Genomic DNA, 13,959 nt, shown 5'->3' with positions numbered 1-13,959 from the left:
TAAAGAAAGAACGAGAAACAAAGTGAAAGAGGAAAACGGAGGGAAAAGGAAAGAGCGAGCGGCCAGGAGTTGACCAAGATCCCAAGCACGAGAAAGCGAAAAGAGAAAAAGGCAAATAGAGGAAGCGAGGGGAAAGGCGGGGGGAGGGGAAATGCGGGAGCGGGAAAGAAGAGAGAGCGAAACGAGGCTTGGGAACCTGGGTGCGGAGAAAAGAAGCGAAAGGCTGGAGGAGCTCAGGGACGCTGCACTCAGAACATAGTTCTTTCGGGCCCTCCAGTGCGGAGTCTGCGTGCTGTACCCTGTCCCGGCGGCGGCCGGGGGGCGCTCGTCCCGGGCCTCCTGGCCGCTTCCCCAGCGCGCACTCCCAGCCGCCAAGCAGGCCAACCCGCGGGCAGAGAGAGGAGCCGTCCCAGGTCGGAACGGACGAGCTTCCTGCAGCCGCCACAGCGCGACGAGCGCGCGCGCCGGGGCGCCACCGCAGGGGCGCCGAGGTGCTCCCTGGGTCGCCGGCAGCGGCTAGCCGCGCCTCCCGGCCCTCCGTCCGCCGCGGCCCGGGTCCGCTCCCGCGCCCCAGGGCCCCGCTCCGCCGCGGGCGCGCACTCACCTGTACGGTCTCAGCCTGGAGTCGCGCTTGCTGTCCACCACGGCGGGCACGCAGCTGGTGAGCTCGGTCCAGTCGGCGTGCAGTCCGCAGCTCCAACCCGTGGAGAACCTGGAGAAGAGCCAGGTCTCCCGCTTACCCGGCCGGTGGCAAGTGCATTTCTTCTGACCCACGCGACATTCGCACGGTTGCTCCAGCTGGATGTTGCGCACCAGGTGGCGGCCGAAAGTGGTGCCTCCAGTCTTCTGGATGTGCAGGAACACGATCAGGTCATCACCCTTGATGTCGAAGTCTACCTTGCGCAGGAGGTCGCCGCGGCTGAAATTGTAACGGGGCACGAACCTCGCGGAGCTCTCATCCTCCGAGCGGTACGGGTCCGGCATCGGGGAGCTGAACGCCTGCAGGCGGAGGAGCTGGCATTCTGTGCCGGGGCACACGTATTGGAGGACGATCACGGCAAATAGGAAGAGCATCACCAAAGCCAGCAGCAGCTTGTTGGATTTCTCATCCATGTTCCCGACGCTGGGGGAAACCCAAGCTCCTTACGTCAATCCCGCAGCTCTGCCCGCGCTCGCCGTGCGCCCGTACCGCCTCCCTCCCCCTGGCGCCGCCGTAGCGCCCCTTTCCCCCTCCCCTCGGCACCGAGTACTCCACCGCGGCGGCGGCGGCGGCGGCGGCGGCGGCGCCCTTCCCCGCTTCCTTCCTTCCCGACAGGCTCAGCGCTGTGGCTTCTGCCGCACACACCCCCCTCCCCCCGACTCCTTCCCGCTGGCCGCCTGCCCTCTCCCAGCGCCAGAGCTCTCCGGAGCCTCTTCGCGGGGTTTCGTACCCGTGGGACCCCGCCTGACCCGGTTGCCCCACTCCTCAACTCATACCACGGGTCCGAGCCCCCGCGCGTCTTGTTCCACTCTCGGTGGCTCCGTGACTCCCATCCCCATCCTGCTTCGCCCGCCGGACTCTCCCTGGCGCTTCTGCCCCCAGTCCCCTTGGCGCGCACGCCGCCGCCTCCTCGCCTAGCCCGACTCTCGGGCTCCTTCCCCGTGCGCCCCGAAGCCCTGCTCTTGCCCGCAACGGGTTGCCCACCTTGGGGGACGCCTCAAGGGAGCTCGGAGCCAGGCGTTCGGAGTTACCCTGGGGGAAGGGGGTCCGCCGGCAGCCCGACTTGCTAGCGGAGACGCTGCGCTACGGGTGCCCGCGGAAGCGCGGGGAGGGAGCCACAGCGTAGCCAAACGCGCGCCGCGCCCCTCCGGAGCCCCGGAGCCCGGCCGCCGCGGGCCAGCCGGAACTTTGCGCCTTTCTCTCCCCTCGAGGCTGCCTTCCCTTCCCGCACGGCTCCCGCGCGCCCTGGCCCGGAAGCGCGAGTCCCGCTTTCGCCTAAAACGTACCTGGCCAGGGGACCGAAAATCTTGGAGAAGATCGCGCCGAGCACGTGCTTCAGCGAGTGGCCCAGGGCGGCCAGGCCCCGGGTGAGCAGGGCCCGGCAGAGGGAGCCCAGGTCCCAGCGTCTCCTGAGGTCGTGCATCCGCCTGCGGCGGCCTCGGGCCAGCAGCGCGAAGAGAGGGGCGCGCGCGGCTCCCGCCAGAGAGGAAGAAGCCTTTAGGGGCTCGTCCAGGAGCGGCTGGGAGTTGAATCCGCGAGACACACCCCTAGGAGGGCCCGCGCGGACTGAGGCGGCGACTGATCCGGGCCGGCTTGCTGCCAATTCGGCCTCTACTCTGGAATGCCGGCGGGGACAGGTGGTGCGGGCGGGCGCTTCTCGCTCCGGTTGCAACGGCGGCCCGAGCGCCCGGGCTGCACACGCAGGCAGTGCCATTACCCCCTTGAGGCAACTCAGGGTACTAAGGATCTGGAGCGAGCTTGAATTTATGTAATAATGCCTCACGCCTAAGAGCTCAAACCACTTAACACGCAGAGGACCTGGGTCTTCTCCTGTCTTGGAGGACGGAGGTGACTCCAGTGAGCACATCAGTACACTCTGGCCTGTAATTTCAACCTCCCCTAAAATAGCAAAGGCGCAAATTGGACCTTTTCCCTCTCTCCTTGCCAATTTCCATTCTCCAACGGAAGCGGGGGCATTTTCTGAAAAGGTAAGTCAGCATGAAGGAAAAGCATGACCAAAAAACGTGTCAGAATGGGAATTTGAGCTTTTCTACAGCAGGGACTGGCCCTTACTCCCCCTCCTCTTGCTCAATCCTCAGCACCAAGCCCCGTGCTTACAGGAAGCCTTCACTCATATAAGGTGTATTAAAAGGAACGTACATGACTAAATACTACACCCTAGGGGGGCCATCTAATCCAAGGTGATGTGACAAATGAGGAAACTGAGGCCCAGAGAGGGAAAGGGATGTGCCCCAGGTCACACAGCAGAGCCTCAGCGTTTGAACCCAGGAAGCCATCCATTTCCTAACAGCACCTTTTCTAATAAATAGGTGCAGACCATCCTCAAGCCAAGTGTCTAAAAGGCTCTTTTCAGATGCAGGACCAGCAATGTAAGCATTAGCAAGAAAAGTAGGAATGTCCATTTAGAACAAGGTCCCCAGGACTCGGGGACGGTTCCCATCCGATTGTTCGGGTGGAGCTTGCTGCATACCGGGAACTGGTATTTCCGTGAATGAGTGCCCACCGCTGTCTAGTCCCACCACTGCAGAAGGAGCACGGGGTGGCAGCAGTGTCTCAGAGCAGCGCTGTCTGGGAGGTGGGGGCCGGTGAGATGAGTCCCTCCAGAGACAGCCTCTCCCACGATCTCCCTCAGAACATTTGGGCCCTCACTGAACCCTGCTCCGTCCCTCTTCTATTCTCTCTGCGTAGTGAAGCAGCAAGCGCTGGTCTGGGGATCCTGAGTTTCTGTCATTTCACCTGTCCGGAGCATCCTGGGGGGAACACTCTGACTTATACCAAGGAGCCAGATGCAGCAACTTACAAGGTAGACCTCCTGGCTTCCCTGAGAGCTCCCCTGATGCCCCCAGGCTCGTAGGACATGTCTGCGAGGGCAGGTGACGGGAGCCACGAGGGTCCCTCAGGAGCTCAGCCTGCCAGCTGTCCGTACCTTCTCCCAGGCTACCCATTCAACCTCTTTGTTCTCTCCAGTATGTGGCTCTCCTCATGGTGCCATCTGAGCCCCCCCCCCCAACCATTACACCATCATAATGACATTCAGTGGATCCCCAGAGAAACACTTCCGGAACAGTGGGTCACACGTTCATGCCCCCAGCAACTAACTCTGGAGTTTCTACTCTAAGAGATATCGGTGGGACTGGAACATGGGGAAGTGCCTTGGGTGGGGGTGGGAGAGTGGTAACCAGTACAGGGAACAATCAGGACTTAGTCATTTGGGTCACGAAGAGGAACACATTCACATACAGTCCGACGCTCAGAGCAAAGGGCAGCAAGGTTGGTGGTTTTGCTCTGTGCAAAGAAGGAACAGGAAGGGGCTGTAAAGTCTGGTTTCTGAGATCAGATATGTTACTAACAATCTAGTGTGAATATATACACCAGCTCATTGGAGGATATTTGCATGTACAAGCCTTTCCTCCACCCTCATGCTATAAGAAAAAGAAAGAAGTGAATCTCTCATGGTGGATTTCACATATCAGGGTTCCTAAAAGTGGGAAGAAACTTTGGGGGGCAGTAGGGGAGCCCACAAGTCTCAGAGGACCCTTCCTGGGGTGAGGAGGCTCCCTGCTAAGAAGAGGGAACTCTTCCTGTGTGTGTCCCAAAGTGCCACGTTCTCCTGAGGCCAGGCCTGGACCTTGGCAGGACGTTCCGAGACCTCTTGCAGCACTGGGCTAGGCCCACCTCCCAGGAACCAGTTCCTCTCAGGAACTGAATAACAGAGATCCTGATACTCTAGAAATCAGCCCTATTTTGGAGATTGGGGAGGGGGGCAGGAGAGGAAGCAAACTGGCTGAATTGTCAGGTCTGTGGTTTTGCATCTCCTTTCTTAGGGCAGCCTGAGTTGCTGCGTGTCTCTGTGTGTGCGTGTGTGTGTGTGTGTGTGTATACTTGGGATTCAGGACTTGGAAGGTGACGACTCCACAGTCTGATCAGGGCTTCTGGTTGTCTCCACAGTGTGGTGTGCTTTTCATTATTTTTCCGGAACCTTGTCCTTCCATGGTTTCCACAAAACGTTGCCGATTCTGGGAACATAAAGGTCAGGCTGGCTTGCATACTAAGCACTGCGCTCCCAAATATGCATTTGGTTTTGCTGGAGTCTGAGAGGAGAGCAGGAGATGGCTGAGAACGCGCTGGCCTGGGAGTCCAGTGACCTGGCTTCTTGTGTTGACTGCTGCGAATGAGACCCTGTATTGACCCCGAGGAAGATACTTGTTCGCTCTTGGGCTCAGCTTCCCTATTTGTAAGAAGGCAAAGTCGGTGTTGTGCCTTGAAGGGCATTTTCCTGCTCTCACATGGTAAGTCACACACTTTTCTTGTCTTTCTCAGGGCCAAAGTGCTGCCAAACCCTCAGCGCCTTGTTGCAGGTGAGAGCATGGTCCTCCCTGCTTTCTGTGACACTCACATGGTGGGGGGGGGGGGGCGCACCGGGCCATCAGCAGCTGGACTTGTTCTGAGCCTATGTGGCAGGGGTAACAGCAGGGTCCCCTGTTCAAATTGAAACAGAAACTGAAAACTCACTGTGGAAGAAAGTGCTGCCATTCTTTATACAGAGCATAAAACACTAAAAAAAAAATATGCTTTCCCCTTAGCCTGAGCATTCGCCGCAATGCTGTCTTTCCAGCTGTCGCTAATTTAAAACAAAAAAACGCTCATACTCTCAATTATAGGCGATTTTTGTCACAAAGATTGAAGGCATGCAAAGTATTGAGTCACTTCGTTGCTGGTTTTATGCGTCTCTCCAAACTGAATGAGCAGCAGTGCTTCACGGAAAGCACTGCTCTGAAATTCGAGCTTTAATATTCTAAACAGGTTGAGTGTGTTATAGACAGCACTCTCAACCACTGTCTATTTTTCCCCCACGAAGCATTGACTTTTATTTGTTTAGCTTTAAAAAAAAAAGCCATGGGGCTGAAGGAATTAAAAGAGGAGGATGATGCCGGGGTGAAGTGTATGCTGAATGAACGTGTGGTGCAAAGGCAAGAGAAAGAAGCACTGGACCAGGGTTCACGGTCGACTCTGAACATGCAGACCCGTGGCTGCCCTTCTCCTGATGGGAGCTGCCCACCATTTCCCTGACAGTGACACCACCACTTCTCACTGACAGCCAATGGAAGAGTCAGTTCAGGCAGGGCCTTGAAAGCCATGGTGACCCAAGGCCTGGAAACCACCATAGGCAGCAGGTCAGACTCTGCTCCTGTGACAGTCACATCACTTCTTTGGGCCTCAGTCTCCAATCTTAGAAAACAGCCTGACCAGGTACCTTCCAAAAGCTGGCTTAGGGGTATAGTAAAGAGGAAGCCAATCTGAAATGAGTTTTTTTTAAAAAAGGAGAGCGCACAGGCTTGGAGAGCTCATCAGCCTGGGGTTTCATCAGGGTTCTCTGAGCTCCTCCCTCAGAGCCTCAGCTTTCTTATCCGTGAAAATGGGGCTATAACAAGCTCCCTGGGTTGTTGTATGAGTTAACAAAAATAATCTCTGGGGCGCACTCAGTCTAGTTCCTAGAAGGAGTAGACTTGAGGAAATGTTCCTTCTTCTTCCCTTTTGACTCTATCTTTGGTTTGAGCTCTTGGCTGCATTTCCCACAACAGTAACATACACACATTTAATGACAGGTGGCTGGCTTTGCCCCCACCCGTCTTCTTTACCTGCTGTCTTTTCTCACCCTCCCTCCACACCTCTCCAGTGCTCTCCTGGCTGGTGTCCCCTGGAGGAGGAAAGCCTCTGATCCGTTTAATCGCGCCGAGGGGTGGGACATGTCCACATGACCCCTGGCAGGAGACATCTACAAAAGAGGGGAAAGAGGGCAGTGCTTCTACCAAATGTAAAAATCACTAACTCAAAAAGACATCTATGGAATATGACTCAGCCATAAAAAGGAACGAAACTGAGCTATTTGTAATGAGGTGGATGGACCTAGAGTCTGTCATACAGAGTGAAGTAAGTCAGAAAGAGAGAGACAAATACCGTATGCTAACACATATATATGGAATCTAAAAACAATGGTTCTGAAGAAACTAGGGGCAGGACAAGAATAAAGATGGAGATGTAGAGAATGGACTTGAGGACACAGGGAGGGGAAGGGTAAGCTGGGAAGAAGTGAGAGAGTGGCATGGACATATATACACTACCAAACGTAAGGTAGATGGCTAGTGGGAAGCAGCCGCATGGCACAGGGAGATCAGCTTGGTGCTTTCTGACCGTCTGGAGGGGTGGGATAGGGAGGGTGGGAGGGAGGGAGATGCAAGAGGGAAGAGATATGGGAACATATGTATATGTATAGCTGATTCACTTTGTTATAAAGCAGAAACTAACACACCATTGTAAAGCAATTATACTCCAATAAAGATGTTAAAATAAATAATAAATTTTTTTAAAAAAGAGGGCAGTGCATTACCCCAGTGAATGATCCCCACCATAAGACACGATGAAAGATGCATAACAGGCCAGTGGAGGAGATGCTTGGGGAGCTGAGGTGGAGTAGAGTCAAGGGTTACAAGAATGTGCAGAACTTACAGGGCCAGCCCCACTGTCAATTATTGACACTAATTTTCAACTCCGTTCACTTCAAAAGTTAATGGTCGATCTGGCCAGAGCAGTTTCGACTTGTTCAGCTGAGCAAACCACAGCGGTCAGACTGAAAAACACAGTCAGTTTTGTGCTCGATCTGTATGAGCCAGAGCTGGGCCGCCAACACCCGTTCACCGTGGCCGAGTAAAAAGAGCGCCAAGCCGGAGCCCAAGAAAACAATGTTAGAGTCTCAGTTCTGCCGCCAGCTCACTGTGTGACCCTGGGCTAGTCTCTTGACGTCTCTGGGATTTAGCTGCTGACCTTGGTAAACTGAGGGCCTGCATTAGATGACGCTGAAGGCCCATCCCAGCAGGCACTTGCTGTGATCTAAGCTACGCCAGCTACTAAAAGGGCTGAGGAGGGGCCCCACTTTGTGTGGGCAAAAATGCACTACCGAAGATGACCCTCCAGCTAGTGGCTGAGTCTGAAAAGCAAAAGAACTTTCATAAGGAGCAAACTTTCTTAGAGCAGTGGGTAAGAAAGAAACTTGAAAATAAGCCTTCCGGGCTTCTACCGACTTGGAAGGTGAAGTCAAAACTGAAGGACTGGAGTTACCGCCTTTCTGTCTTCAGCTTCACGATGCTTCCCTTGGCCAAAAACGCACTAAATCGTCTCGGAGTTCGAAGCATTCAGCAAACAACGGCAAGGCAGAACCACCAGAAGCGGGCACCTGATTTCCATGACGAATATGGTAATGCTGTATTAGCCAGTGGAGCCACTTTCCACGTTGCTGTATGGGCGTACACAGCAACACAAATTGGAATAGAATGGAACCTGTCCCCTGTTTGCAGAGTCACCCCAAAGGAATGGAGAGAACACTAATCATCCCAGCTGGTTTCATACTGAATTGTTTCAAAATCAACTCATAATTGATGCCAAGTAAAAAGCATTATGTACCCATTAACATATGGCGTGATTGTAGAAACAAAGTACACTTGAAAACTTAAAAAAAAAAGAACTGAAGGACTGGGACTTCCCTGGTGGTGCAGTGGTTAAGAATCCTCCTGCCAATGCAGGGGACACTGGTTCGAGCCCTGGTCCGGGAAGATCCCACATGCCACGGAGCAACTAAGCCCGTGCACCACAACTACTGAGCCTGCACTCCAGAGCCCGTGAGCCACAACTACTGAGCCCCCATGCTGCAACTACTGAAGCCCACGCACCTAGAGCCCGTGCTCCGCAACAAGAGAAGCCACTGCAGTGAGAAGCCCGCACACTGCAACTAGAGAAAGCTCGCGCACAGCAACAAAGCCCCAATGCAGCCAAAAATAAATAAATAAAATAAGTAAATTTATATTTTAAAAAAACTGAAGGACTGGGGAAAAGTGTTGAGAAGTGACCTCCAGCTGACACAAAAGCCCTAGGTGGTTTTAATAATGCTAATAACTAAACCAAGAATGGCCTTGCCTGGTCCACAGCGTCCCACTTGTTCGCCTACTCTGGGGTCTTTGCAAGACAGAAGCACACCGATTGCTGATCTCCTGACTGGTCTCCATGGGAGTTCCAGTTTTGAATAATAAAATACAAAAGCTGAAAATTATATCTCAGAGCAACGCAAAGGATTTGGAGGAAGCTAGCCTTGAGGCCAAAGTGGCTCCCAGGAAAAGGATTTCTTTGTCACTCAAATGGGCTTGAAGGGGAATGTTTTAGAAGAACCACCCAGGAAAAGAGAAAATTAGTTTAGAGAAATCATACATGTCACAGACTAAATGAAAATTAATTTTTAATCAGAGCGAGCCAGACTAGACTTAACTGGGCTTGAGAGCAAAACCTGGAAAAGGACTTACTTTTTTACGTACACATTTTCAAAATCCACATTTCGCCAAAAGGCCTGAGAATGCAGAAAGCTACAACATTAGAGCCGCAGGGGAAAATGAACTTGCTAAAAGACACGTTGAACGTTCATCTCCACCGAAGAAAGTTGCCTCAGTGGGTACCATCTTGTGAAAGATTTAGCTGATGCAGAAGACAATATTCAAGTCCCCAGTGAGAAGAGTTGATAGGAATGAATGAAGGGTGAGAATTGTAATGGGGGGCGGTTGAGGGGAGGGCAACATTTTGTCAAGGATGCTCCAGTGCTCTGCACCATGGTCATGTCATGGCCACGGTCATGTCTCCTGCAGGCTGACTCCAGAATGTTTAGCAAACTATGCCAGTGAGAGCTCCCGGACTCAACACCTATTATGTTTCAAGCACGTGGCTAAACACTTTACATGCTCTCCTTTAATTAACATGCTCAGCAGCCCAATGAAGTGGTTACTTCTGTTGTACTTATTTTACAGATGAGTAAACTGGGTTTTACAGAGTTACAGCTACCCAGCTAGGAAGTAGCAGAGCTGTGACTTGAACCCAAATCTGTCAAACTCCACAGTGACTCCGCTGCCCCAGTGATCCTCATCCAGCTCCAAGAGTGTGAGAGATCACGTCCCCAAATGGAATATCAAGAGACTTAGATAGGGGCTTCCCTGGTGGCGCAGTGGTTGGGAGTCCGCCTGCCGATGCGGGGGACGCGGGTTCGTGCCCCGGTCCGGGAAGATCCCACGTGCCGCGGAGCGGCTGGGCCCGTGAGCCATGGCCGCTGAGCCTGCGCGTCCGGAGCCTGTGCTCCGCAACGGGAAAGGCCCGCGCACCGCAAGAAAAAAAAAAAAAAGAGAGAGAGACTTAGATAGTCCTCATCCTAGGCAGGAGAGCTGGGCGGAGAGAGATCATGGTGTGTGGGGGTGTGTGTGTGTGTGTGGGTGTGTGTGTGCGTGCGCGCACGCACACACGTTTGTCCATGCACCTGCTCTGAGAGCACTGAAGGAGATGGAGGGTAGGGGCTCAGAGTCTGAATTTTAGTAAAGAGGGAAGCAGAGATGGAGACACTGCGAACTGGGTAACTCAACGTGCCCACAACCTTGGGACGTCACCCACATTATCTGATAGTGTTATTTTTTGGAAGTGTCATAAGCAACTCTGTCCACTCCACTATGCAATAACCTTCTGGAAGGCTGGGACCTTAGCTTCATTTTTAAAACTTCTCCATAGCTCCCAATAGCAATAATATTTGGTCTAAGGCTTCTCAGTTGACCAAATACTTTCACAGACACTGACTGGACCTTCATAACAACTCAGCGAGGCAGCCGTCGTTGTTCTCACTTTATCTGTGTGGAAAATGGTGTGCCTTAGGGCCAAAGGAACTTGGTCAAGGGCACACAGCTGGTACGGAGTTGCCACTGCTGAGCACCCCCTTGATCCACCCAAGCACACAGGCCAACATGAGGTAATGCCCAGGCACCTCACAAAGGATCTAGCTCAGAGTAGGTGCTCAAGAGATGTTAGTTTTCCCCTTACTTGACAATATATGGTTTTAAAATGTTTTCTTTGCACTAACTATATCCTACTGGGTACCCCAGTATCTTCAACAGAGACTGGTCCACGTTCTCAGAGAGCTTACCACTGATGTAAGAAAATACAGCCAACGTGTGTGAACCTGAGGATAGTGAGCCGCTGACTAATCTGTGACACAGGCTCTAATGCAGTGAAAGCTCTGAGGACGCTCCACAGTGGGCTGGAACGGTCAGAGGTTTCCTAGAAAACATCAGGCGGAAAGGCCTGGAAAAGCCGGTCAATCCACTCTCCCCTCCTTTTTGTCTGCATCCCAGAAAGAGGAACTTTTGCTGATAGAAACTGTTTTGATCGCCTTTCCTTGTGCCCAGTGACCCAGTCCCTTCCTTGTCAACGAGGTTGTATGAAAAGTGTCTTAGCTCCAGAAGATGTGGTACATATACACAATGGAATACCACTCAGCCATAAAGAAGAATGAAATAATGCCATATGTACCAACATGGATGGACCTAGAGATTATCATACTAAGTGAAGTAAGTCAGAAAGAGAAAGACAAATATCATGATATCACTTAGATCATATGGAATCTGAAATATGACACAAATGAACTTATTTATGAAACAGACATAGAGAACACACAACATAGAGAACATAGAGAAACGGACATAGAGAACAGACTTGCGGTTGCCAAGTCTGGAGGGGAGAGGGGGTGGGGGAGGGATGGATTGGGAGTTTGGGATTAACAAACGCAAACTATTATAGATAGATAGATGATTGATAGATAGATAGATAGATAGATAGATAGATAGATAGATGATAGATAGATAACCGAATCACTTTGTTGTGCCCCAGAAACTAACACAACATTGTAAATCAACTATACTTCAGTAAAATAAAAAAATTTTTTTAAGTGTCCTAGCTCTCCCCAGCTACAAATGCAACCCTCCATCTATGGCACCAAGAGCGTGACATTGTGAGGTCTTTCATCAAGGGAGCAGTATGTGGCCACACAAGCACACCACAGTTTGTATCAACATCCACAGCTCCATTAGAACAAATAGCTTATTTTTTAGACCAAGTCAATAAGCTGCTTTTTCCAGGGAGAAGAGCGAGCGGGACAGACACAGTTCAAGTAAAATAAAAGACACTCAGCATTTCACCCTAAATGTTTCCATAGTTCCAGATCTCGCCAGCGGTTTGGTAGCAAGTCAAAGAAGAAACTGACATTTGGTGTTCCAGAGTCTTCTGGAAGAGAGCCAGATAACGAATTGTCAAATGAACAGTTTCTGGCTCTCTTATCAAGGACAAATCCTACTCCAGCTGAGATGCTAGCAAACCAACAACGAGAACAACAGTAATTTGCCAGGATGATGCAAACCCAGAATGCAGGAGAGGCTATTTTCTTTGTTGACTGCGTCTGGAAGTATGGCTAGATGTGATTTACCATCTGCGTTAGATGCTCTTCTATAACATCCTAAACAGACATTTTATGCTGGATATCAACTGGAAAAATTTTTATTCAACACTAATTTCATCAAAACCTGGATAGTTGATACAGCCAGATTTTGTCAAATGAGGGAGAATTAGTATGATATAAACTATTCACTATAAAGACATTACTATATTCTCTAAGCCTTCTTTGAGCTCTGTTATACACTAGAGTTTGTGGCCTAATACTTGGATTAAAAGCGGAGAGTAGGATATTCAGGCTGAATTGTGCCTCCCCCCAAGACCCCTGAAACTGATCTGAAATGATAAGGCAGTCCCTCTTAGGAATATTTACAGACTGTTCTTCATGTAAAAGAACATAAGAAGTCCCCAAAAGCCTAAGAAACCGAGTGCCCTGAGCAGATCCTTTTCCTGCCCTTCATTCTCAAAAGTTCGCTGCAAAGGCTCTGGTCAAGTGCTGCAGGCTGCTCTTTCATCTCCGTAACCTGAGTGCCTTTGCAGAACAGGCTCCCTCTCCGGTATTCAGTGAATTCCGAGTCAAGTCCAGGCTCGAGTCAGCTGCCTCCATTGTAAGTCTTTTGCAATTCGATGGATGGCTTGGCCCTTATGCCTTGAGGATTGGAATCTCCTGGGCAGGGATAGGATTTCACTTTCCATGTCTACAGTGCTTGCACCAAGTTTATTAATATAGTCTATACAGGGTGATCATATTGAGAGCAAGCCGGAATCCACATCACAGAGCCTGTGGCTTGAAGCTAGGCTGAGCCGAGCCCCCAGGAGGAGATTGAGTCACCCTAAGCATCCAGTCACCCTGGGGAATTTTAAGAATTCAATATCAAGTCCAAGTCAATCCTGCCTAAGACACTGTGTCTTTCCTTCTATATCAGCCCCACTCTCCCAGACATCTCACCCATGCCTGGAGGTGCACTTCACCGTGTAAGGGGGAAGAAAGTAATCTGGGAAACACCTCAGGTGTTACCTCCACGGAGGAGTTAGGGACTCAGAGTTTAAAATGAATGAATGAATCATAATACAGTGATGTATCCCAGCCTAAGAATCAATAAGACCATGGGAGGAGCTGGCAACTATAGCGGAAAGAACACACTTTCTGGAGTCAGACCAGCATTTGGATCTCCATCTGACTCCTTACTAGCTGTCTGGCCTCAGGCAAACACTTAGCCTTCCAGGGCCTCAGTTTCCTCCTCTGTACAATGGGGATGATCCTAATCAGCTGTCTTGTAAGGTATGCAGGAGAAATTAGAGAGATAAAGCACCTTTTACAGGACCCAGCAGAGAATAGGTATCCAACAAATGGCAGCTACTGTTACGGAACAGGGCGGGAGGGATGGCTGGGTCTGTCTTAGTGTCCTCCAGTCCTGGGTGAATGTGTGCCTCCACTGTGGACAAGAAGTACTCTGCTCAAATACGATACTAGATCGATACATGTGCTTTACTCTTCCTTCTACCTTCATGTCTTTAGTGACCCAAGTCATTCATGACTGCAAACTCTATGCAAGTTCAAATATCATAGAAAACACAAAAATTCTCTTGACCCACATCTAATCCCACTCCCTTTCCTCAGGGTAATCACTGGTTTCAGTTCGTTTTGTAGGTTGGGGGGCTTTTTTGGTAAGCAAGTACATATAAGAATTGACATATTAAAAAAAAACAATGTTGTTTTATGTGGGTTTTTGGTAAAAAACCAAAATGTATGTTTCAATATTTTATTGAAGTATAATATGCATATAGAAAAGCGGACATAGGCTAAGTGTACAGCTTGAATTTTCACAAACTGAACACACATGTAATCAGCACTCATATCAAAAAACAGTACCATCAGGAATTCCCTGGGAGTCCAGTGGTTAGGACTCTGCGCTCTCACTGCTGAGGGCGCAGGTTCA

At 51.0% G+C, this 13,959-nt stretch overlaps 1 protein-coding gene and 1 pseudogene across 4 annotated transcripts in view; one reads left to right on the top strand and one right to left on the bottom strand.

The window, feature by feature from the left end:
- Positions 1 to 2,514, bottom strand: part of HS6ST2 (heparan sulfate 6-O-sulfotransferase 2) — a 291,333-nt gene extending 288,819 nt beyond the window's left edge. For 2 of the 4 annotated variants that reach the window (XM_067722264.1, XM_067722268.1), the window contains exons 1-2: positions 1,987 to 2,509; positions 605 to 1,123 (exon numbers count right to left, since the gene is read on the bottom strand). In XM_067722264.1, the coding sequence (XP_067578365.1) occupies positions 605 to 1,123; positions 1,987 to 2,414 (947 nt within the window). In that variant the 5' untranslated portion in view covers positions 2,415 to 2,509. Of the gene's footprint in view, positions 1 to 604; positions 1,124 to 1,986 lie in introns of all 4 variants that reach the window. The other 2 variants (XM_067722267.1, XM_067722266.1) reach the window with 2 other exon arrangements.
- Positions 2,515 to 7,808: 5,294 nt separating this feature from the next.
- LOC137216394 (cytochrome c oxidase subunit 7B, mitochondrial pseudogene) lies at positions 7,809 to 8,161 on the top strand (annotated as a pseudogene).
- Positions 8,162 to 13,959: the final 5,798 nt, after the last annotated feature.

The sequence above is a fragment of the Pseudorca crassidens genome, chromosome X (genome assembly GCF_039906515.1).
Source record: "Pseudorca crassidens isolate mPseCra1 chromosome X, mPseCra1.hap1, whole genome shotgun sequence".
In the NCBI taxonomy this organism is placed as follows: domain Eukaryota; kingdom Metazoa; phylum Chordata; class Mammalia; order Artiodactyla; family Delphinidae; genus Pseudorca; species Pseudorca crassidens.
Note: the sequence above shows the minus strand (reverse complement) of the source record. Positions and strands in the feature narration are given on the sequence as shown.